We start from the raw sequence: 24,068 nt of genomic DNA, 5'->3' as shown, positions 1-24,068 counted from the left end.
TTTTAATTACTAAGTAGTAAATTTCAGCAGTATTGGTTAAAAAATAAAACTTTACAAAAATAATTTTTCTGTGATAAGAATGAACCAACAGTTTATTAGAACAACAAGAACTGTTGGCAGAACAGCGTGATAGACTTTTCACAGTGCTTGACAAGACAAGAGCCTGGATAATGTAGAATTTTCTAAGATCAGAAAGGGCCACAATTCTGTCCATGTAACAGTTATGAACCTTGGTAAGTGATTATGCTACCAAATAAGTGTGTGAAGTTTCAACCTATAACCAACTTGCATAAAGTGTGATGCTGAATCTGGGTGAGTACAATAGCTCTCCCTATTCTTCAACAAGTCAAGCTAAAAACTATTAAATGACAAACACCTGTCTTTCACTGACGTTATTACAAGTTTTGTACAAATATAAATTACATATACACATTACCTGTTTATGTATAGAGAAAGCCTGGTGGTGGGTCTGAGATGTGGGGTTATAAACTGGTTTAATCAACATCTGTAGTAAATCCTTAAATCCAAGCTTCGGTAAACCAACAATTGCCTGGAAGAACTCCAGCATGGCTCCTAGTGCACCACCTTGTAGAAGTGGAGACTGTATGAGCACCAATATCTGAGGCAGTATCTCATTGGGGATATTTGCCATTGATTGCTTGTGTATTTTAGATATAGATGACAACAGGTTCAATGTCAGCTGTAAACAGAAATAGAACATGGATGTATTAAAAGCTATATGAACAGTCTAAATTTACAGATATCTCTCCTTTTCTGCCACAACAAAAACATATTTAAAGCATAAACCCATATTTGACTAGACAAAATGGGCACTGTTTAGGTCATATGCCAACTTTTCAGCTTTGAGCATGTGTCTTAGAAGAAGACCTTATGTGCCCCTTTTTGCATTCTTTCATGCCTACAACAGCAATTAAATAGAAACTCTGACCTCCCAGAAAGTAAAAAGAAAGCTTCATTGAAGTAAAGAATGCAAAGTCAAAATTTACTAATCAATTGCACTCAGGAGTTGCATAGACAGTCTTGTATAAAATATCATGTGTGACATTATCTTAGTTGTGTAGTATTGAATGGCTGATATTACCTGAGAGATGTGTAGTATTATATGATATTACCTGAGAAACATGCAGATCATTTTCATTGATGAGAGGTGGCATCTCTTTCATCATTTCATTTATCATACTGGCAGTCAATGCTGATCCTGTAATATACAGTGTTATAATATAACTGTTCTGATAAAAATGATTATTTTCAATAGATGAAATACTACATTCATCACATTGTAATATTGTTTGTTATGACAACATGAATATATATACTGGCATTAAGGAAAATAATTCCTTCTGTTTGTTTAGATTTTCTTCATGCACTTAAATCAGAGTAGAAGAAATAAAAATTCATCAGAATAGCACATCTTTGCAATGTTCTCCTTCATTATATACTTGAATATATTTTGCTATGTTCAATGACATGCACAAATACAACCCAATAGAAAGAAAATATATATTATATACAAGTGTTATCTCACATAATATTTTTGATGTACTGTAATACTATCACATTATTTTTAAATATATGGTTTTAATTCAAGGAGATGTATTGTATGAGTATTTTAATCATGTTGGCATGGGTCTGTAGTGGTAGACTCTAGGCTTTGAACTTTTGATTATAAGTATAGTAGGAGAATAGAATACATTACCATAGTTACGAACAAGAACATCTAGACACGCTAGTGTGCTTAGTTTCAAAGCTCGTTGATTTTTTCTCAAGAATGAGGCAAGTATTGGAATTCCATCAGTCTGAAATATTTAATGTTCATTATAACTTTAACGAACAAAAAAAAAAGACTGCAGCTTATTCAGTTATAAATATAAAACAAGTATGTTACATAAAATAATCAATCATATTGTTCACTCTCAATTGTTTTCAAGGGGACAGTTGACTAAGTGGTTAAGGTACCTTCTTCAGTGTGCCTCTTATCCAAGGTATTGTGGTTTCAAAGTTGACTGGAGTCGTTATTATTTCTCAGAATTTTTTTTTTTTAATTTCTAATGTACATGTGAAGATAACTCTTGTTTGTTCAGTGCAACCAATTTTAACCCAAAAAAAATCTATATTAAACAATGGCATTATTACAGAAGTATAGCATTATGCCCCTTGTTGAACAACTGCACCTTGTCATTATTAGCAACAGTCCAAATTTCATGTTAGTAATTTTTTTAATTTTTGAATAAATGACCGCATTAAAGATTTTACACACCACAACAATGACTGAGCAGATAATACTAGCTTACTCTCAGAATCAGACAAGCTAAAAATGAAGACTTGCTTTCAAGTAGACAAAATTAATACAGTACCTGTCTATGAAATTAAATATTTTTAAAAGGATATTTCAAGAAAAATCATAGTTTACAGGTATCTTTTTATTATGATGTTTCACAATTTATCTGTCACTGATAAAATTGTAATAAATATTGTACATGTATATTGTATCTAATATATAAAATACTCACTAGAATAGGTCTGAGATCAATCTTTAGTGGTGACCTGAAAATAAACATCAAACATCAAAATAGTCTTTTCATGAAAGTGTGACGCCAATGCTGGGGTGAATAGTTGTGTTAAAAAAGAATAAATGATGACATCTTTTAATTACAGGTTCAAAATAAACATTTTAGCTGTCCCCCCCACCTCGGAACAGAATTTCAAATCATATATAACAAAGATCCCCACTTTTGTGCTAACTCAATGAAAAAAAGAACATGTTATTGTAAGTTTCCCTGTAATGCTGAATACCAAGCAAGGAAATTATTTCATTAATATCTGTAATATTTGGTTTGAAATAATCAAACTGTCTACCATTCAGATATCTTATTACTAGGACTAGCACTACAGTCCTAAAATTTATAAAGGAGTCATTTTCAAAAATATGATCTTGTAATCAACAAGACATTCCAATTTTTCTTTTTGCTTTCTTGCAAAAATAATTGCTTTTATTACGCTACAACAAGTTTAATGTATACAAACATACCCTGCAATCATGGTTAAAGCTTTCACTGCTGTGAGTCTGGTTATTTCATTTTTCAATCTCTCTAGGAATATTGGCAAACATTCTTTAAGTTCTGATGATAACACATCTCCTAGATTACGAATTATCTGTCCCCTGCAAATAAACAAGTTATTCATTAATTATGAAGAAGAGAAACTGGTATTTTCTTATATCAGTAAAACATTTTGTTCTATACCTCACTGATTTTATTAAGCTAATACTCAAGAAATTGTAAGACTAATCCCTCAGCTGCCACTTTCATAAATCATAATAACCCTCACCCTCCTCAATTTCTATCATTCAGAACTATCTATTGTTAAGGTTTAAATTGTAAAAATATAAAACAGATCAGTAAATTGAGCAGTATAAAATCCAGTCTGACTGCTGGAAAGTAACAGTCAGACTTGGTTAATACAAGTTATCACTACCAGTAATTAATGAATTAAAAGGTCACAGAGACTAACATGCAAGAGATAGCCCTTTCTTTGACTTCTTGATCAATATCTGCAGCTTTCAGTCTCATCAAGGTACATCCATACACCTCCCTTACATATGGTTTAAAATCAAACGATGTCTGTATATCTACAATATAAACACAAGCACACATGTATATCAAATATACATTCCATCAAACAATGACAAAGCTGAATTTATAAATCATTTATTTTCCCCATTTCGTATTTACCAACATTCAATAGTTTCAACACAGGAATTTATAGGATTTAACATAATGTAGCATGAATCAACTTCAGCATTTTATCCTTGTTATCAGTATGTAGACATTGGTAACAAATTTTCCGTACCATGTTAGTGTTAAAGGATTCCACTGGAAAATAATCAGTAACACGGGATAATTGGTGTTTCTTATATTAAAGTACTTGTCCATGTAGACTCACTGGATTGGGCTATTAATTATGGTTTCAATAAACAGTGTACATACCTAATGGTCTAATAACTTTGACCAGTTGTTGAGTTACTAGGAGAGCTTCAGATGTAATCTTATAGAAAGGATCAGCTACTGCATGTACAATAGGCTGAAAATCAATATCATACATACATCAGTAAAACATGGTTTCATTTTCAATCAATAAATAATAACAAGCTCAAATGTATGAAGAGATGCGCCCAAAGGAAAACAAAATCAAATTTCAAAGTTTTTTTTTGTTTGTATGGATTTAACAGCGACATTGACATATTACTGGTTATAAAGTGCTGAATCATCAAAATGCCATTTGTTTTATGTTTCACTTTTTAACTTGATAGTATTTTCATTTGGCAGAAGTCGTGTATATTGTTTCTTTTTATTACTGTAAGCCTATAGGTAACTCTGTCACAGTAAAGTTTAAATGGTGACTTGCCAGCTTTACAGATCGAGGAACACTTAAGATTTCCCACCATCATTTCAGACTAAGATGCCATCTGAGTAGAACTACCAACCTTCAGTCTGTAAGTCAACTGTTTAGCTTTCATACATGAAACAAGTCAAAGTCCTTAGCTGGACTTAAACACACAGCAGCAACCTAACACATTTTACACTGAGGTCACAATCTTGCATAGGAGCACTGTGCTTTAATACATTTGCAATATTTCTAAGCATAAATATAAGTTTCAAATCTGTGACTCATATCATCAGCGCCAAAGTCTTCCTGAATCGTAACAACCTTTTTCCATTAATTAATCAAAACGTTAAATTATGTAAACAAGACATTTTACAGTAAATTACACAACATACTTACAGGAACTATTACAGTTATATGAGGATGGAACACTACAGGACTATGGTTACTCAGTAAACAATTAAGGAAAGCTAGAGTATCTATCTTCATGTTTGATGTGGAGTTCTTGTCACTGAAATCATAAAATATTCATCAAAATAACTTCATATCTAACTATAATATACATTTTAGTAATCAAAATGCCTTAAATTCTATAAGTAAAATCGTAAATTTAATAAAATATTGATGGAATCTTGCTCATTTACAATGCCTGGTCTAATCTTTAATTTATTGAGCATAAAGAACACTGTACCAGCAGAATCAAAGAGTCTAATATCCCAAATCTATAATGCAAGAAAGTTCTAGCATAGGTCAATGATCTTTGGCCATACAAAGTTATTTCAGCAAACTTACCCAAGTGCATACTGTATACCGGGAACCAGCATAGGTAAATGATCTGTGAGGGCACCAGGCAGAACTAAGACAAGTTCTGTAAGGAGACTGAAACAACCCTGTCTTGTTTTCACACTTTTTTCCTTTAGCTGTTTGTGTATAGCCTTAACAATTTCTGGAATCTGGGTTTGAAGCATTGAAACTGGGCTGAAAAAATCAATAAACACTTGCACTATAGTCTATATTTGTATATAAAGTATTAAAAATATGGGTATGTAACAGTATTGAAAGGTCTTTAATATTCAAATATGTTAATGCCACATTGTATCCTACTTAGTAACATAGAAAGAATTAAACATGGAGAAAGCTTATATACTTCACATCAATCTTTTTGTTGTCTGTTTTGTAACAATGACCCTGTAAAGATCATATGGGGAGTTTCCAGCTTTTTACTGGGAAACAAATACCTCAAATGCTAGCTGAATAGCTTCCTGGACAATCTATTGTCCATGACCAGATTCAAATATTCAGCAGAGAGGTGCAAGTGAACTGAAGTGAGACAACCTAAGTCACTCTGCAACTATATCATTTTTATATTTGTAACTGAAAATCAGTTCTTTAAACACGAATATGCCCAATAAAATGAAAAGTGTTGATTCCGCCACGTTTTACTGTTTTGTCAGACAACAGACAGTGTGACATTAGACAAGGGAAATTATAATTTAAGAGATGAAACAAGTTTATATTTACCCTCCTTCTTGCTCCATTGCATCAGGATCTGGAGATACTGTAGGTCTGGTTTGTCGTAACAGTGTAATATATGCCTGAAATATGTCTGCCTTTACATTCTCCTCCCTCTCTGTAATTATAATATATTTATATCTATGTAAATATTGACATGATTTCAGAACTTTTAGCCGTTACCCTTCTGAATTTATGTATAACTTTCAATGCAGCCCAGCACAATCGTCCACATTCCAATAAAGCAATCACCATATTATTAAGAACTTCTCCAAGGTCCAAATTATATTTCTTCTTTATTTTATATCAAAATCTTTGTTTAAAACAAACTTGTGTATATTGTAAAGTCAGTTAAAAGCAACCAAATAATTAGGTCCCAAACAAGCACTGAACACTGTAATGTATATGTCAACAGTTCATTGTGAATAATCAATTCTATTTTCACCAAAACAGGTTTTCAGGACTTTTTAGAAACACACCAAATTCTATAGAAACATGATGCATGTATATTGTAGACAGTAACTAGCAGTCTGCTCCTTTATATGTCAGAAAGATTCATGATTTAAAGCAAAGTCAGTCTCAAACATCAAATTGTTTTAAAGCTATTTAATTGAGAACTACATGTATACCTTTTTATAACCTGCCTCACAAATTTCCATTTTTTTTTATAAAGAGCAACTCGAAAAATAAAGATTAATTTATTCATTATTACAGCATATGTTTCAAATGACAAATGATAAAGTGACCCCTTATCTCAATAAACAGCCATGCAGCTACATATTCTAACAACAGTTACATTTCTCCTTCATTCAAATACTCTGTTAACATCTGACAAACTTGATTAAGTGTAATAATTATGTGAAATAAAAAGAAATTACCTTTAAATCTTTGAATGAGAGCTGGTGAGACAGTTTTATAGAAGTCTGACAACATCTCATGCCTGGTTGCTATGACAGCAGATAAACATTTGGCAGCTGCTCGACGAACTTTCCATGACATATCATCATCATCACTATATTCCTCATCTGATCCCCTGTAATATATATAACATTACAACAATACTAGCACTTGTGTGTGAACACTTTATATTATAAAATCTAATACATTGCAGTGTTAATTTCATCCCTATGTTGTAAGGGTTAAGAAGCTGATCAACCAAATTTCAAGTAATATACAGTATAATACTAGTAATATTAGTATGTAGTTACATTTTCTTAGATCATAAAGGGCTTTTAATTCAGTAAAAATCCAGACCAGAGTTATGGGTCTTGATTAGTGACCTAAAAGTATGATTCTAGGACATGTGTGAAATTCAAATACTTTCAGTAGTAGTAAAGAAGATTGATCTCACCAGCAAAACTAAAACAAGAAATTTTCTGTGTTGACAAAGCGCTATAATTTAGACAAAGTCCATGTCAGAGTATCAGTTATGGGTCATGGCCAGCGACCTACAATTACGATCTTAAAAACTTTCGTGAATTTTTAAATGGATGAGGATTGACCATATATGAAGTTTAACAAAAATAAATGTTATGGCAATGATCTTGTGCAAAGAGAGTAAGATAGTTCCACAATTCTTTAAAAAGTTGAATTAAAGGAGAACTAAAATCAAGGGCACAGTCTAACTTACTCTTCCTCCTCCTCGTCTGCTTCCATCTCCATATCGTTGTCATCATCATCATCATAGTTATAGTTAGGATCATGACAAATGTATTTTAAACATATCTGTATTATCTATAAACAGAAAACAAAATATAATTTCACATCTTCACCTCTGTTGAATTTATTCACAAGTGGATAAGCTGATAACTGAATGCAACAAAGAAAATGAACAAGAGCTGTCCGTAAGACAGCGCGCTCGACTTTTTTATTGCTTGCCAATAAAAAAAGTTTTTGCAGTAAAAGGCAATACAAGAATCTCTGTATTTTTAAAGTGAACTAGTTGTTTGATACCCTTGAATATTACAGCAATGTTTATATGACATAATTTATGGTAAAGTGAACAAGTGGATAGGAATGAATTTTTTTAGATTTTTTAAGTTTTTTAGTGCTTGCCTATAATACAAAACATTGACAGTTAAGGGCCATAATTCAAATAAAATCTTTGACAGAATTACCTTCTCCTGGACATGTTTGGGAATCATGATTGTAAACAAGTATTCCAACTTTCAAATTAATATCTCAAACAGTTCAGTCAAAAAGTGGACTGGTACTAAAAACTTAACCAAGATTCTAAGTCGATAAAAGGCCTTAATTTTTAAAACAAATCCTTGACAGAGTTACCTTCTCTTGCGTACAGATGGGGGTAATGATGTGAAATAGCATTAAAAGTTTCAAAGCAATATCTCAAAGGGTTAAGGCAATAAGTGGATTTTACCCATATTCAATGTATTTTCTAAGTCAAAAAGGGGCATAATTCTGTCAAAAACCTTGACAGAGTTATGTCCTCTTGTCTGTTGATGAAGGTCGTGATGGTAAACAAGTATGGTCAGTTTCAAAGCAATACCTCCAATGGTTTTGAAATAAAGTGAGGTGGTACAAAAAACTTAACCAAGCTCAATACACTTTCTAAGTCAAAAAAGGGCCATAATTCTGTCAAAAACCTTGACAGAGTTATGTACTCTTGTCTGTAGATGGAGGTTATGATGGTGAACAAGTATGGTAAGTTTCAAAGCCATACTTGTAATACTTCTGAAATAAAGTGGGGTGGTACGAAAAACTTAACCAAGGTGTGACGCCAACGCCGGGGCGAGTAGGATAGCTCCCCTTTTCATAGAAAAGTCGAGCTAAAAATGGAACAATCTCAATGGATAAAATATAATTTCAAACAATAAGATTAATAAATACTAAATTTAACAGGTAGACATGCAGACTGGAAGGAGTGATTATTTCATTATAATTTTCTACCTACATCAACATATTTTTTTCCCCTTTTTTTGAAAAACACTGCAGCACTTAATGAACTTAATTTATAGACTTAAAATGGAAATTGAACACATACATCAGAAACAAAAGGTGAGATTTCTTTTGGACATCTTCTGACGAAAGACTCAAAGGCCTGCAGACAGTACTCTCTAAGTTCATCATCTTCTAAACGGCAGAATTTTATTATGTGTGGCATAATCTTCTCCAAGTGTTCCCCAAATCTGTGTCCTGCTTGACGACTTAAAACAGAGAAAAATCAATATAACTGTAGACTTTATTTTGTCTGTTAGTATTGCCAGTAAATTCTTTTATCTCATGTTTTGTTTGTTTCAGATCATGCTGTCACTGTAAAGCTCACACTATGACTTTCATGATTTACAGGTTGGGAACCACTTGTTCAAGCATCAGAGAGACACCACTGGCCTTCTATAAGCCAGCTGAATAGCTTCCATGCATAAAAGAATCATAAGTTATGAGCAGGATTCAAAACCAGAGCAGTGAGAGCTATTTTAACCACTTGGCATACAGACTCCATAAATTCCAAACACTGTCAAATATAACCATTACAAGGACACATTTGCTAGATTATTAGTATAGCAGTCATTTTAACATAATATAATGGCTTACTACTTCTCAGAAATAAGAGGCAAACAATTATTTATATTTGCCAGTGAGTATTTTTGTCTTCTTTAACTATTTTGTATAATTTTGAATTTACCGTCCAAATGTTATCTAGAAAGATAGAGCATTCTCAACTGAAATCATTTATATAGTATTATAAAATTTACTGTGAAATATGAGTTAATCATACCTGATGGCGCCTACACATTGTATATATGTTCTAGTTGTAGATGTGCTAGTGTTTTTGGCCAGTTCAGATAACAGATAATCTATCAACTCCACAAACAATGTGTTGTTACAACTCATTACAAGATATCCTGTTGTAAACAAACAAACAAATTTAGCACTATCACTAATTCATCAGATAATACCACAAGCATATGCTCCCAAATCACATTTAATCAGTTTTTTTTTCTTTTCACTAAAAATCCTTTAATATGTGCTACAGAAAGCCTTCAAAATTTTATATTTAAGTTGTTGGACAATCAAAATACATGAAACTATTTGATCACTTGGAAGTAGGTATCATCTTAAACAACACTTCTCAACTACATAGAGAAAACAGAAATTTCTTACCTATTGCAATAATTGCCCTTTTTCTGACAGCTAATCTCTGGCTGGACAATTGGGGAGTTAGTGATTGTAAAATGGTTGGGTGAAAACTTATCAACAATCCTGTAAAAAAAAAAATATATATATAATTATTATTTTATTAAACCAACTTTACATCATGCATGTTGTTACATGCAATAGTTATAGAAGCTTTACAGATTTACATGCAAAGGGTCCTCATTTTACTTTTTTTTTGGCTGAAAATTGTCTCCTAAATTAATATACATCTTTTCATCACTATTTTTGGAAAAAAAAATCCTATCTATTTTTTTTTCTTTTAAGTTTTACCAGCCCAAAGCACAAGACCCTTAGCAATATTATACATTTTTTAAATTTTCCTTTTTTCAAAATAATATCATATACTTCACATTTTGAGTTACGGAGATTTTTTGTTCAAAACAACACAAAATTCCCCTAGTCCCCTAAAAGCTAATTTGCGTCCGGTCCTGATCTGGAACAATACATCCAAATATTCTCCATGATTTGGTCCTACAGCAGATTTCAATTTTGCTATGGCACCTAACTATGGTACACATTTCAATCTTTAAAGTTTTAAAGACAAATATTCTTAACATCATTTTTTTTAACACCAAGAATTGTTCAGCATGCTGTTTGGAATTATAGATAAAATTTCACAGTGAAATACTTCACATTACAAAAAATTACAATTTTTATAATAATTCTGTCATTACAAAAGGCATAAAATATCTGTGTATTAAAAACTAGTATCTTTACATTATTTAAATGATAACAAGAGCTGTCACAGGAGACAGCGAAGCTCGACTAATGAAATACTGGACGCAGTAAGGAGGACAAAACTATGAAAGAAAAATCAATTATGTATAATTATGTATTAAGTTATAGTAAAAAAATAATATTTGTTAACATAAATTCCAAGGGGAATAATGCTAGAAATAGTCATGCTAGAGTTATGGACCTTGTCACACAACATTTGTGTAATGATAAGAAACATATATTTGAAGTTTGAAGTAGATACCTTAAAAAGAAAAGAAGCTATTATATTTCTTAAAGAAAATCCTAAGTTCAAAGAGAGATAAATCTGTAAATATTGCATCAAGAGTTATGAACAATGTCACATAAAATGTAATTGTTGATAAGGAATAAGTATTTGAAATTTGAGGTAGATACCTTTAAAAATAAAAAAGTTATAATAAAAAATAACATTTTTCTAGTAAAAAAATCTAAGTTTATGGGGAGATAATTCTTGTAATATTGGTGCTAGAGTTATGAACCTTGTCACATAAGATGTGGATGATGATAACGTAAACATATTTGAAATATGAAGTTGATCCCTTTAGAAATAAATAAATAACAGTAAAAAAAATATTTTTTATTGAAAATTCTAGGTTCAAAGGGAGATAAATCTGAAAATATTGGTGCTAGAGTTATGAACCTTGTCACATAAGATGGGGATGATGATAACGTAAATACATTTGAAGTATGAGGTTGATCCCTTAAGAAATAAAGAAGAAACAGTAAGAAATAGTACTTTTTGAGGAAAATTCTAAGTTCAAGGGGAGATAAATCTGAAACTATTGGTGCTAGAGTTATGAACCTTGTCACATAAGATGGGGATGATGATAAGGTACATATATTTGAAGTATGAGGTTGATCCCTTAAGAAATAAGGAAGTAACAGTAAAAAATAGTATTTTTTAAGGAAAATTCTAAGTTCAAGGGGAGATAAATCTGAAAATATTGGTGCTAGAGTTATGAACCTTGTCACATAAGATGGGGATGATGATAAGGTACATATATTTGAAGTATGAGGTTGATCCCTTAAGAAATAAGGAAGTAACAGTAAAAAATAGTATTTTTTAAGGAAAATTCTAAGTTCAAGGGGAGATAAATCTGAAAATATTGGTGCTAGAGTTATGAACCTTGTCACATATGATGTGGTTGATGATAAGGAAGATATATTTGAAGTTTGAAGTTGATACCTTAAGAAATGACAAAGTTATAGTGAAAAATATTTTACTGCACCAAAACTTTAATCTAAAATCTGGACGCGGACGCCGACGCCGGGGCGAGTAGGACAGCTCTCCATATACTTCGTATAGTCGAGCTAAAAATAGAATAGTTTTACCTCCAAATCTACTCAGCAAATCTCCTAGGATATCGAGAGCTTCCAACTGTACAGACATGTCTTCTTGCTGTAAAATATCATTGTTATAAAGTCTTTAAAATATAAAGCTGTATCTTACAAGACATTTTTATGAAAATTATGAACAGTAAATTTATGTTGTCGCATGATCTTATGGTTAATTTCCGATACAGCTGTTACATGGAATGTCTTTAGTTATCTAACACACATGAAAATTGCACATTAACGGAAAAAAATGTTCCAAACCAAATATCATGCTGCTTTCTTAAATAAGGTTTTAACAGTGATTCAAAGTCCATTATCATTGACTTGTGAACCCTCAATGTACACAAGATATAACTCAATATCAAAACCAAACAAAAAGAATCAATAATACCTTTGAGATTGCACTGGTTAGTCGACCTGTAATTTTCTTGCATATACTGGCAGCAAGAGCTGTTGATGAGGGAGGTAACTCACTTATAACTGTCTTTAACCCTGCATATTTAAGCCAAAAATATGTCATTAGTTATCAGTTTACATGACCATAACAATAACAATGTATCAAGGAATTAATGCCATGCTGTATCAAATTATGTAATTTTAACATACAACTGAAATACGCTGTAAGAGAATATCTATTATGCTCTCATGAATTAACACATTTAGCTCTTCTGTAAGATCAAGGCATTGACAACAGACAAGTGCCCTTGAGGCAATCTTAAATTTCTATATCAAAAATGCTCATCTTATTAAAAAGAGGCCTATAAAAGGCTTCTTCCCAAACAAAATTTTCTTTCAAATTATGCAGTTTTCTTAAAAATACAAACTTACACCAGCCTTTTACTTTTAGCAATACTTCTTCCTAAAATCAAGAGGCCCAATAACGAGAGATAAATGCATGTAGGGAGACTCTTATATAAAATAATCCTTAAGGCTTTATCATTACTGGGTATATGTAAGACCTAGAGGTTTTTCCTATTTAGAAAAGCTAGTTATATAACATCTCACCAATGCTAGAAATATCTCGCAACTGTTCTTTGTCAGATAACATATTACTACACAATGTCTCAACTATAGTCTCCACTTGAAACTCCTTTACTTTATTCACCAGGGGACCGAGGCTGAAATGAAAAGTAACAGTTTTGAATTATTGCCCTGATAAAGTTATTAGACGTTTAATAATTTTGCAGAAAAAACAGATAGCTTTTGCCACCAGCGTAGAGCCATGCAAGCTTGAACACAATAATCATGCTGTCTGATCAGGCTCTATACTCTGAGCCGAATTTCTTCTTCTTTTTTAAAGTGTCACACAAAAACAGTACAGCAACTTTCCAGCTTTTTACAGTGGAGAAAAATCTCAGGTACACTTCCATCCATTATTTAAGGCACAGACAGGCACTTGAGTAGAAACAATGACATTCTTCCCCACATGAAAGAATCCAAAGTCCCTTTTTAGATTCAAACCCACAACAGTTAATGGGTTTAAAGTCAACAATCTCATTGACTTGGCCATAGACTTAGTGTTGAAATCCCTTGTCCTTTGGATGGACTGGACCAAAGTCAAAGTAGGGAAAATCCAGAACAAAAAATTAAGCAGGAAAGAATTACTTGACTTATATATGCTTGTTTAAATATTAATTTCTTATTAAAATATCAAGAAACTTACCATTTGACAGCAAGATTTTGAACTTCACCATTCTTGTCTTCTAGAAGTTTTAGCAACATTTTTACTACCTGTTAAAGAAAGAAAAGAAAATCTTCACAGAAAAATATATTAGTATTACAACTGCCTTGATGGAGATTAATTTTTACCTTCAAGTGTTTTTTATTTTCATAAAATAAGTGAATACAGATTTATTCTGACTGACAAGCTAATTCACTCCTTAAATTTCCATAAAACTGAGAACATACTCCCAACAAGATCCATTATTAGGCAAATATGTTTTATTTTTTATGAAACACCCTTTTTATACTATTTAAACAAGTTTGCTAAATCACTATCATGTTAAAACCTCACTAAAATTTCCCTGTTTAATAGGCAAGGATTACTGTAAAACATAGAACACCGTTTTTTAATATATATAGTATGTCTATATCATATTACTTTTCATATGTACTTCATCATCATGTATAATATAGCACTGATTTTTTGAGGTTTTGACTAAGGAAAAGCATATCAACAACACAACTAAAAATGTGTCCATAGGACACTGATGCCTCCGCACGCCACTGTTCTGTCAATCTTATGACTCTAGGTCAAATATTTTTTGAACTACATGTGCCACAAGTTGAAAACTAAAAATCAACAAAGGGCCATAATTCTGTTAAATTTGGTCGCAGCAAAAAATCCTTCCTTTACTACCATCTACACATTAAGGTTGTTAATCCCTGGAAGTTTAAGCAAAATCTGCCATCCGGTTTAAGAGGAGTTGCATTCACAAAATTTCTATATAGTATATAATGAAAAAATCAACAAAGTGCCATAATTCTGTTAAATTTGGTTGCAGCAAAAATTCCTTCCTTTACTACCATCTACAAATTAAGGTTGTTCATCCCTGGAAGTTTAAGCAAAATCTGCCATCCAGTTTAAGAGGAGTTGCATTCACAAAATTTCTACATAGTATATAGTGAAAAAATCAACAAAGGGCCATAATTCTGTTAAATTTGGTCGCAGCAAAAATTCCTTCCTTTACTACCATCTACACCTTAAGGTTGTTCATCCCTGTAAGTTTAAGCAAAATCTGCCATCCTGTTTAAGAGGAGTTGCATTCACAAAATTTCTATATAGTATATAGTGAAAAAATCAACAAAGGGCCATCATTCTGTTAAATTTGGTCGCAGCAAAAATTCCTTCCTTAACTACCATCTACACATTAAGGTTGTTCATCCCTGGAAGTTTAAGCAAAATCTGCCATCCGGTTTAAGAGGAGTTGCATTCACAAAATTTCTATATAGTATATAGTGAAAAAATCAACAAAGGGCCATTACTCTGTAAAATTTGGTCAAGGTTGTTCATCCCTGTAAGTTTAAGCAAAATCTGATATCCGGTTTAAGAGGAGTTGCGTTCACAAAATTTCTACATAGTATATAGTGAAAAAATCAACAAAGGGCCATAATTCTGTTAAATTTGGTCGCAGCAAAAATTCCTTCCTTTACTACCATCTACACCTTTAGGTTGTTCATCCCTGTAAGTTTAAGCAAAATCTGCCATCCGGTTTAAGAGGAGTTGCGTTCACAAAATTTCTACATAGTATCTAGTGAAAAACTCAACAAAGGGCCATAATTCTGTTAAATTTGGTCGCAGCGAAAATTCCTTCCTTTACTACCATCTACACATTAAGGTTGTTCATCCCTTTAAGTTTAAGCAAAATCTGCCATCCGGTTTAAGAGGAGTTGTGTTCACAAGATTTTGGACTGACTGACGGACGGACAAGTGCAACGCTATATGCTCCCACATTTTGGGGGCATAAAAAACAAACATCTAAAATGTCAGTCTTCAGATTATGTATCAAGTCAGTGATTTTCCTACTTATAAAACAGACTCCGAAAAAGGGCCTCTTCCCCTATTGAAATTTTCTTTAAAATCATGCAGTTTTCCCAAAAATCTGAACTTAAACCTGCTTTTTTCTTCCCAAATTAGCAATTTTAGCGATTTATTTTCACAAAATCATGAGGCTAAGGCCTCCTCCCAATTAAACGAAAAAAATCACTGCAAGTAAAATATATTATTTCAAGTATTAAAACCCTAAAGTGAAGCAAACCTTTCTTTCACTGTCATCATCCAGTTTGATTGAATCTTTTTGTAACTCTGTCATTAAATCATTTGTTGCCATGAAACGAAAATCTTTGTCATTGGATGTCATCTATGAAAGAAAAAAAATGCATACATTTAATAAAGCACTCAATTTTTACAATATTTTCCCCTTTCTTTAATGTTGATGGCTCCAAATTAAACAAAAGCTGTCTGTAGCACTATTGATTACTTTTTTTTAAGTACTTGTAAGTGACTACTGAATAAGTAAAGTAAAGTTACACATTGACTTGTTGGGAAAAAAAAGGCATAAAGAGTTATGGAAATACCTTAAAGAGTATAATTAATGCCCTTTACTAAAAACAGTGGGAAAGTACAAAAACTAAATCAAAATTGTAAATCTAAAGACAAGTATACTTTTGTTAAAACTTTTGACAGAGTCCTGTCTTTTGTCTGGAATTGAAGCTGATAGGCCATATTTCATTCAATATTCACGCTAGAGTGATAGGTTTTAAATTTTCCCATTAGCAATTCAATAGAAAAAATATTTGTACATGTAAAACTAGATAAATTTTAAAAAGTAATGTTTGCTATTGTCATAAACTTCAAAGTGTCTACAGGTGCTATAATTACTGTCTAGTGTCTAATGCAGTTGTATAGCAGGGATCTAGTTTCTAGGCGACTTGGGCGACAAAAACGCCTTGTCTCTCTCCATTTCGCCCGGATCGCTCAGAAAAGCGAAAACAAAGTCGCCCTAATTTTTAACAAACGGTTGCAATAAATTCTAAAGTGTCAAGCACCTCGGTAATCGTCTACGCTCCTCCTATTTCAAAGCGATTTGTTAAACGCATTTTCATTGGTCCGTAAAATTGGAAAGCCAATGAAACGCAGCGAGACAATTTAGCGAGTGTTGGAATTGAATGGTTGACATCTTCGGGTATTGGCGATTCATGCCAGTTAGGATAAATTGGGGGCATACTTATTGCATTAATTAGTCGGTAAGTTTAGTGATCTTATCTGTACAAAAGCGTGTCGCCAAAAGTGTTGGTCACATGTATCGATGTTTACAATTGTCTCAGCAATTTTGAAAATGGGTCTCTAGCTGTTATAAATGTTGGTGATGATTTATTCCTTGATTATTATTCTTTAAAAGAACTTTTTTACCGATAGATTTAATGCATTATGCAGAAAAAGTCCGTCGAAGAAAAAAAAAATTAACAACTAGGTACACGTTAGATTTTCTTTAAAAAATAAACAAGAGCCATGTCAACATGGCCATCCCCCGCCGAATGTGTTTGCTCATTGGAAGAATGTATATGTAGTAGAGCGGAATAATTCCATTTTAAGAGGTCTTTTGGTAATGAAAACTGATGGCTATAGTGATTACAGATATGAAACCTATGTGAATACTGATGGCTGAAAATAACAAAGGGCAATTACTGAAAAATAATGCAGGGTAGGTTATCATTCTTGTGTGCTGCATCCCTCCTCAGTAAAATCTATCCACCTATGAAGTTTCAAGTTGATACCTCAAATACTTTTTGAGAAAAAAATTGAATTGAAAAATTAAGTATGAAAAAGAACAAAGGGCAATAACTCAAAAATTATAAAAGGTAGAGTTATCATTCTTGTGCAGTGCACACCTCCTGAGTGAGATCTATGCACCTATGAAGTTTCATTTTGATATCTCAAAGGCTTTTTGAGTTATGCTCTGGACAAAAATTAATTTTGAAAAATAACAAAGGGCAATAACTCAAAAATAATGCAGGGTAGAGTTATCATTCTTAAGCACTGCACTCCTCCTCAATGAGATCCATCCACCTTTGAAGTTTCAAGTTGATACCTAAAATACTTTTTGAGATAAGCTCTGGACAAAATAGCATAAAAAAAACAAAGGGCAATAACTCAAAAAAATTGTATAGGGAAGAGTTATCATTCTTGCGCACAACATTCCTCCTCAATAAGATCTATCCACCTATGACATTTCATGTTGATATCTCAAACACTTTTTGAGTTATGCTCCACTCAGGTGAAAAATTAGGTATGAAAAATAACAAAGGGCAATAACTCAAAAATTATGAAAGGTAGAGTTATCATTCTTGTGCACTGCACACCTCCTGAGTGAGATCTATGCACCTAAAGTTTCATGTTAATATCTCATAGGCTTTTGGAGTTATGCTCTGGACAAAAATCAATTTTGAAAAATAACAAAGGGCAATAACTCAAAAATCATGCAAGGTAGAGTTATCATTCTTGTGCACTGCACTCCTCCCAAATGAGGTCTATCCACCTATGAAGTTTCAAGTTGATAACTCAAATACTTTTAGAGATATGCTCCGGACAAAAATGTCGAACGGAAGGACGGACGGACGGACGGAAGGTTGGACGGACGGAGACTATTTCTATATCCTCCGCCGAAATTTTTCGGCGGGGGATAATAAATAAATGAAATAAAGAAAAAAGCATCCACATAAACCTTATTAAGTTTATATGAACTTTGACTCGGCACTCCCTATTTCTGGGGAAAATAATGAAATACATGTATAGGGCCTAGGGGCCTACTAGTGATACTAAAATATTTTTTTCTTTTATTTCAGCACAACATCACATGGCTGCAGCATTAAAATCAAAACAAGCTACACAAAACCTATGATAAAGATGGTATAGAAGGGAAAAAAACTGCCACATTTGTAATTTTGCTGTATATTGTTATGAGTTACTTAATAAACTGTTATGTACTCCACATAATGTTAATCAATCTTAAAACTTAGAAATGGAACATCAACACTTCAAAAAAATGCAGTTCGTATGCACTTCTCCTTGTCCCTAAAACAGGGTTCGACATTAACGGGATCCCGGGATTCCGAGGATCCCAAAAAGTCGGGAGGAATCTCTGTGATTCCTAGCTGGGGATTCCGTTGGGATCCCTGAAAAATTGCTGTGTAAATTTTTGAAATTGTCTGAATTAATATCATTGAATCACAAATATTCAAGAAAAGTGTTAATAAAGACTGGCACAACTGCAAGGTTCAAGAAAGAAAAGAAAAGTCCCGCCGGTAAAATCTACGCTCTTGAATCATGTACGCCAGATTTCCTTTGTGCAGTGACTGCTATCAACTCATTTGCGATATATAATGAAAAATATTTTGGCTAAAGAAACATTCTTGAATAATTTTATATCATGCATTGACTTCATAATATTAAGCAGGGCCTTTTTTCCTTCTTTAGTAGGGGCCGTTATAGGGCTGCTTCCCCAAAGAAAATTCTTTAAAATCATGCAGTTTTCCCCCAAAATTGAATTTACATCAAGTTTTTTCTTCCCCTTTGGCAAATATACCGTGTAATTTTTCCCCAAAATTAAGGACAGGGCTGCTTCCCCAACCTGTCAAAAAAAGCCCTGTTAAGTTGTGAAAATTCAAGAAAGAAATATAATTATCGTATAATTTTTTACACGAGCGGTGTGCACTTCAAATATGTGCAGATCAGCGTTGCCGGCGGTAGCTACGAAGTTAACAAGTACGTGTTTTTTTTGTGTGCCAAAAATCGGCATTTGTGATCATTGTAAATTTTCGTAAAAAAAGTGAAAAAACAAAAAGATTACTGATGTATTTTTTTTCTCCCTGAAGTACAGCAAAAGTATAATTAATAAATAGAATAAAAAGAATCCATACTTTTCAGCTTAAAATCCTTTTTGAAACTCTGCAGCCTTATATGCTTAAATGTCTAACTAAAGACTGAAGTGTTATAAGGTCAATCAAGGTCATGCATAATTTACCGACAAAAAAATTAGAAAAATCCTAAGGTGAAACATACACCAAATGACGTATATTTCATCTGACAGTTCTTTGGGCCAATCAGTGTTCTGAACTACATGACTGTTGTTGAGTGCCTTTGATGTGGCATATGTCAAAACTTAAAAAAAATCAATACACACAGGGAGGAAAAGAATCGGACATTGCAGTGTAAAAATTGAGATAAATTGTAATAAATTTGGATATTACACTTTACAATTTTACTTTTAAAAACGAAATCATTTGAAGGTACAAACAAAACTTTTTTCTTGATATTTTAGCTTTAGTAAATATTTAACAAAATATTTAATTTACAACAATCTATGGGATATTTCCTTTTAAACACAAAACGTGTACAGTAAGCTGAAAATCACTTATCTTTTTAAAGTGATCATAATTAAACATTTCTTTTTAAATGACATGAAAGTAAATATTTTCCAAAAGTTATCCATACCAGAACTTACTGGAATATGGAGCCTAATCATTACCTGTAAGTTTTTAAAGATGATTTGTTGGCTCTATTTCAGTGAACCCTAGGCTATCTTGGAAAATGTTTCCCCAGTTCCTACTTAACTTCAAAAGTTCAAACCCTAAGTCCCATTGCCCAGTCACTTGCATTATACCTTCATTTACAGAAACTGCATGGTTCACAATTACCAACCCCAGGGAGAAAACAGGTTTTATTTTCAAATCGAACTCTTGTTCAGTGGGTGAGCTTAATGTTATTCTGTTTACGTGCATGTAAAAAATGTATTATGTTTTAATTTATCTTAGCAGTCCAATTATATATATATACAAGTAAAGAAAACACTTTGAAACACTTTTAAAACTTTAAACAGCAATATTTCCAAAGGGCTCATATGGCCAGTTATGTGTTGACATGCTGTAAAAATCCAAGCAAACAAAAAAAACCAAAGGGCTCATAAACTACATTTTCTGCATCTGAAACAAGGCAATATATCATGTATGTGGCCTTTAAAAAAAGAATTTGAAATCTGATTGCTACACTCCCTTGTTATTCTTCGCCTTCATATTTTACTATTTTGATCTGAGGAATCCCTGACATTTAGGAGGAATCCCTGAATTAAATCTCAGGGATTCCTATGGGATCCCTTGTTAAAACAGTTAGTGTCGAACCCTGTAAAAACTTCTCCCTATTTTCACTGGAGGGAGAAGTCACTTCTCCCTAAATTTTAGGTCTATCCCTGGAATAGTATAGGTTGTAGAAAGGGGTTTTATTGCAATGAATATCATATGTCCAGAAAATTAGGGTCACTGTCTTTGACTCTGAACAAGACTTTTACATGGTTGTAAATCTGTTTATGGACAGAAAACATATAGAAATGCCTTTGTAGTTTTATACAACGTGATTTCTGCATTTTCAGTAACTGAGCACGGAGTGTTATAACTGGGCAAGAGTTTTTATTTCTTTTATCCCCAATTGACCTCTTTCAGACATTCCCCTCTTCGTAGTATCTTTCCCTTTAACTATCCATTCCCATCGCTCTCCCAACCCATTCCATTCCCTGATTTACAGAATGAATTGCAAGGAGAAAAGCTCACCGATTTTTCTGGGCATTGGACAAGATGAAATTCCATGTTGTCTGCCGAAAGACGCAAATTCTTGAAAAAAAATATTGTGAACATTGAGAGGTCTTAGGTAAACTTAAAAAATTTAAACCCGAGGGCCCATTCAAGATTTTCAAATGGCAGTGCCCTGATCAACTACGGGTTTTTCTTAAACTTGTTAGACTTTGACTCTATTATTGATTATATTGTGATTTCAATTTCACTTATGGCAGCATAACTTATACACATCATTAATGTTATCTATGTGTGCTACAGCACTCACAAGGCCGGCCACATTCAGACATTCTGTGTGTAAGTTAACATCACCAGGGTTCTCGGGGACAATTATTTCGGCGTATTTCGGACGCATGTTTATTACAGCTGGACGCATATTTTTCAGAGCAAGGATTCCACGTACGCTTAATTTTGCCTGGGGACGCATAAACATTACCGATTGTTTACAACCACAAATATGTCAGCGCGTGTCAGTCTATAGGTACATGTAGGCGGTCCTATGCACATCGACCCGTGAAGCGATTAGCCAATTAGCGATAACGCTTCCGATCATTATCACGCAATAGTGATCAGACTAATGTATACACGCGCTGTACATGTAATTACCAGATATAACACGAGGTGATAATTTTATATCTTTGATCAACAGTTGATTGGAAATTAGCAAATTTTACCGACTAAAGGATAAAATTATCGACTATTTACGCCGCAAGTTTAAAGACTGTTTTCTCAAATTACAAATGAGTGTAATTTTGAATGATTGTCGAATATTTTCGGCATTTTCTAGGCACAATTTTGCTTTAGTTTCATTCTTGCAAAAACGTTCTATAAAAGTATTAAGAATTTAAGATATTGTGCCGAAATGCCAGGACAACAAACCAAAATACACATACGCTTTTCTTTGATATTTAGATTCTATCCGAAAATTGATCCTGAACATCGGCGATTTCACGTTCGCCAGAAACCCTAAAATTTCGCAAAAATTTTCAGTTTCCAAGCCAAACATGTGAATGAATTGTTCCTTTATTATTTAATCAACATTAAATCTTTAAATATCGATCTTCAATTTGCCCCCTTTTGAAGATATTTGCTAAAATAATTGTCGATCGGATGAATCTCTTACACACTGTGTGAAGCTGTACACGATTTTCCTATTCATTCCGCTAAACGCTGCCTATATACATTTACGTTTTTTTTTACAAATATAAACTTTTTGTCTTTAGCATGGACTTATTTAATCAGAATAAAATTTGATTTGGTATAAAAGTGAAAAAACAAACAAACAAGAAAACCGATTTCCATGTGTTGATGCATTAAAATAAAATCATTTCATAATAAATATTAACAACAAAACAATAATTATACTATGTAGTTCAGAGTTTCTTTTGAATAACTAAAACTTTGAAAGTCTTCTTGAAGATTCAAAATATCAGCAATGCTAATGCACATTGAATGACTAATCTGTAAACATATTAATTGCGACACGCTTTTGGACTCCAACTTTTTCAGGGTTGGGAGTCCATGGACTCCATGTTTTAAAGTCCTAGTGAGAACCCTGATCACTAGCCAGTAGCCTAGTGATTCACGCAAATGCACAAGTTTTCTGGAGCCCAGGAAAAACTGAAAATCTAAAATGTCCAGACTGAATGATTGTATGACTGAAAATGCAAAAACATTTACCAAAGTTACCACTGGAAAAATGGAAATATACCATTGCTTTGAACTTTAATGACACTTATAATTTGAAATTGACTATTTTGACAATAAAATTAGTGTGGGTGGGGTAAAAACAATACAATTCTAATCGTTCAATTTACCTTCTCAAGAAGATTGGCGATATGGTAAGAAACGCTCGCCATTTTGTTTAATGTATTTTGAACTGACTTAAAGGAGTTTGTTGAAATGCTGTCCTACAATACTGAAGGAATTTAAAGCCGGTTTCTGAAATTTTTGCAGACTTCGGCGCTTCCATTTACTCAATACGCATGCGCTGTACGGTGTAGAAGAAGTAACTATTTGTGATATTGGACTCATTTTGATAAAATACCACTAAATTATTAACTCTGTTAACTTAAGCTACATACCTCCGCACGAGCCACATAATTAAGAAATTTTGAGAAAAATGTACTAAGGTTTTAAGAAAATATTCACAATGATTAAAATGTCAGTCGAGGATATACAAAGACTGACTGATTTTCCAGCTTTTATCACCATATTTCTACTGCGGGACAAATCATTCAAATGCAGTAAATAGAGAAAATAAGAATCCCTAAAGAAAGCCCAACACGGCAAAATTGAAAATGTTGCAGACTCGCTGTGATTGTGCCTGTTCATGGACGGTAATGGAAAGTGCAAGTTATAGTCCACGCCCCCTAGCACCGGCTTAAACAGAATTCAACATTTAACATGAACTGGTACATTTTTGAATTTTGAAACATCCGCAGATGTGTTAAAACTATTTAAAATATATATATCGACCTTTATTTTGTAATGACGTGGATTGAAAGTACCGTTTGCAGTGCGAATAAAAAAAGAAAGGATAAAAACATTAAAAAAATAAAGGATAAAAAGTAAAAAAGTAAAAGGTCTTAAAAAGAATGCTATACATGTATAATTATGTATCTAGTTATCTATTCATTTTCTTATTTCATAATTCACTCATGTCAGCAATGAAATGATTACTTTTGCAGATATACGTTTATACTGGGTTATTGACCTGTATAAATCCAGGTCTATATAATCATAATATTGCAATTTGGTAA

General features: G+C 32.7%; 1 protein-coding gene across 1 annotated transcript in view; it reads right to left on the bottom strand.

The window, feature by feature from the left end:
* LOC132713587 (cullin-associated NEDD8-dissociated protein 1-like) overlaps nt 1–23,295 on the bottom strand; it is a 30,960-nt gene extending 7,665 nt beyond the window's left edge. The window contains exons 1-21 of the mRNA XM_060696223.1: nt 23,124–23,295; nt 15,942–16,043; nt 13,847–13,914; nt 13,189–13,301; nt 12,575–12,675; nt 12,181–12,247; nt 10,039–10,137; nt 9,653–9,779; nt 8,918–9,080; nt 7,547–7,650; nt 6,795–6,949; nt 5,926–6,034; nt 5,197–5,382; nt 4,804–4,915; nt 4,008–4,101; nt 3,532–3,649; nt 3,050–3,181; nt 2,532–2,565; nt 1,718–1,817; nt 1,134–1,219; nt 437–700 (exon numbers count right to left, since the gene is read on the bottom strand). Coding sequence (XP_060552206.1) covers nt 437–700; nt 1,134–1,219; nt 1,718–1,817; nt 2,532–2,565; nt 3,050–3,181; nt 3,532–3,649; nt 4,008–4,101; nt 4,804–4,915; nt 5,197–5,382; nt 5,926–6,034; nt 6,795–6,949; nt 7,547–7,650; nt 8,918–9,080; nt 9,653–9,779; nt 10,039–10,137; nt 12,181–12,247; nt 12,575–12,675; nt 13,189–13,301; nt 13,847–13,914; nt 15,942–16,043; nt 23,124–23,165 — 2,376 coding nt within the window. The 5' untranslated portion in view covers nt 23,166–23,295. The remainder of the gene's footprint in view (nt 1–436; nt 701–1,133; nt 1,220–1,717; nt 1,818–2,531; nt 2,566–3,049; nt 3,182–3,531; nt 3,650–4,007; nt 4,102–4,803; nt 4,916–5,196; nt 5,383–5,925; nt 6,035–6,794; nt 6,950–7,546; nt 7,651–8,917; nt 9,081–9,652; nt 9,780–10,038; nt 10,138–12,180; nt 12,248–12,574; nt 12,676–13,188; nt 13,302–13,846; nt 13,915–15,941; nt 16,044–23,123) is intronic.
* Between the last annotated feature and the right edge of the window lie 773 nt (nt 23,296–24,068).

This window comes from Ruditapes philippinarum, unplaced genomic scaffold (assembly GCF_026571515.1).
Source record: "Ruditapes philippinarum isolate M1 unplaced genomic scaffold, ASM2657151v2 ctg660_1_1_1_1, whole genome shotgun sequence".
In the NCBI taxonomy this organism is placed as follows: domain Eukaryota; kingdom Metazoa; phylum Mollusca; class Bivalvia; order Venerida; family Veneridae; genus Ruditapes; species Ruditapes philippinarum.
The sequence above is the reverse complement of the archived record's forward strand: the minus strand, read 5'-3'. Positions and strand labels throughout refer to the sequence as shown.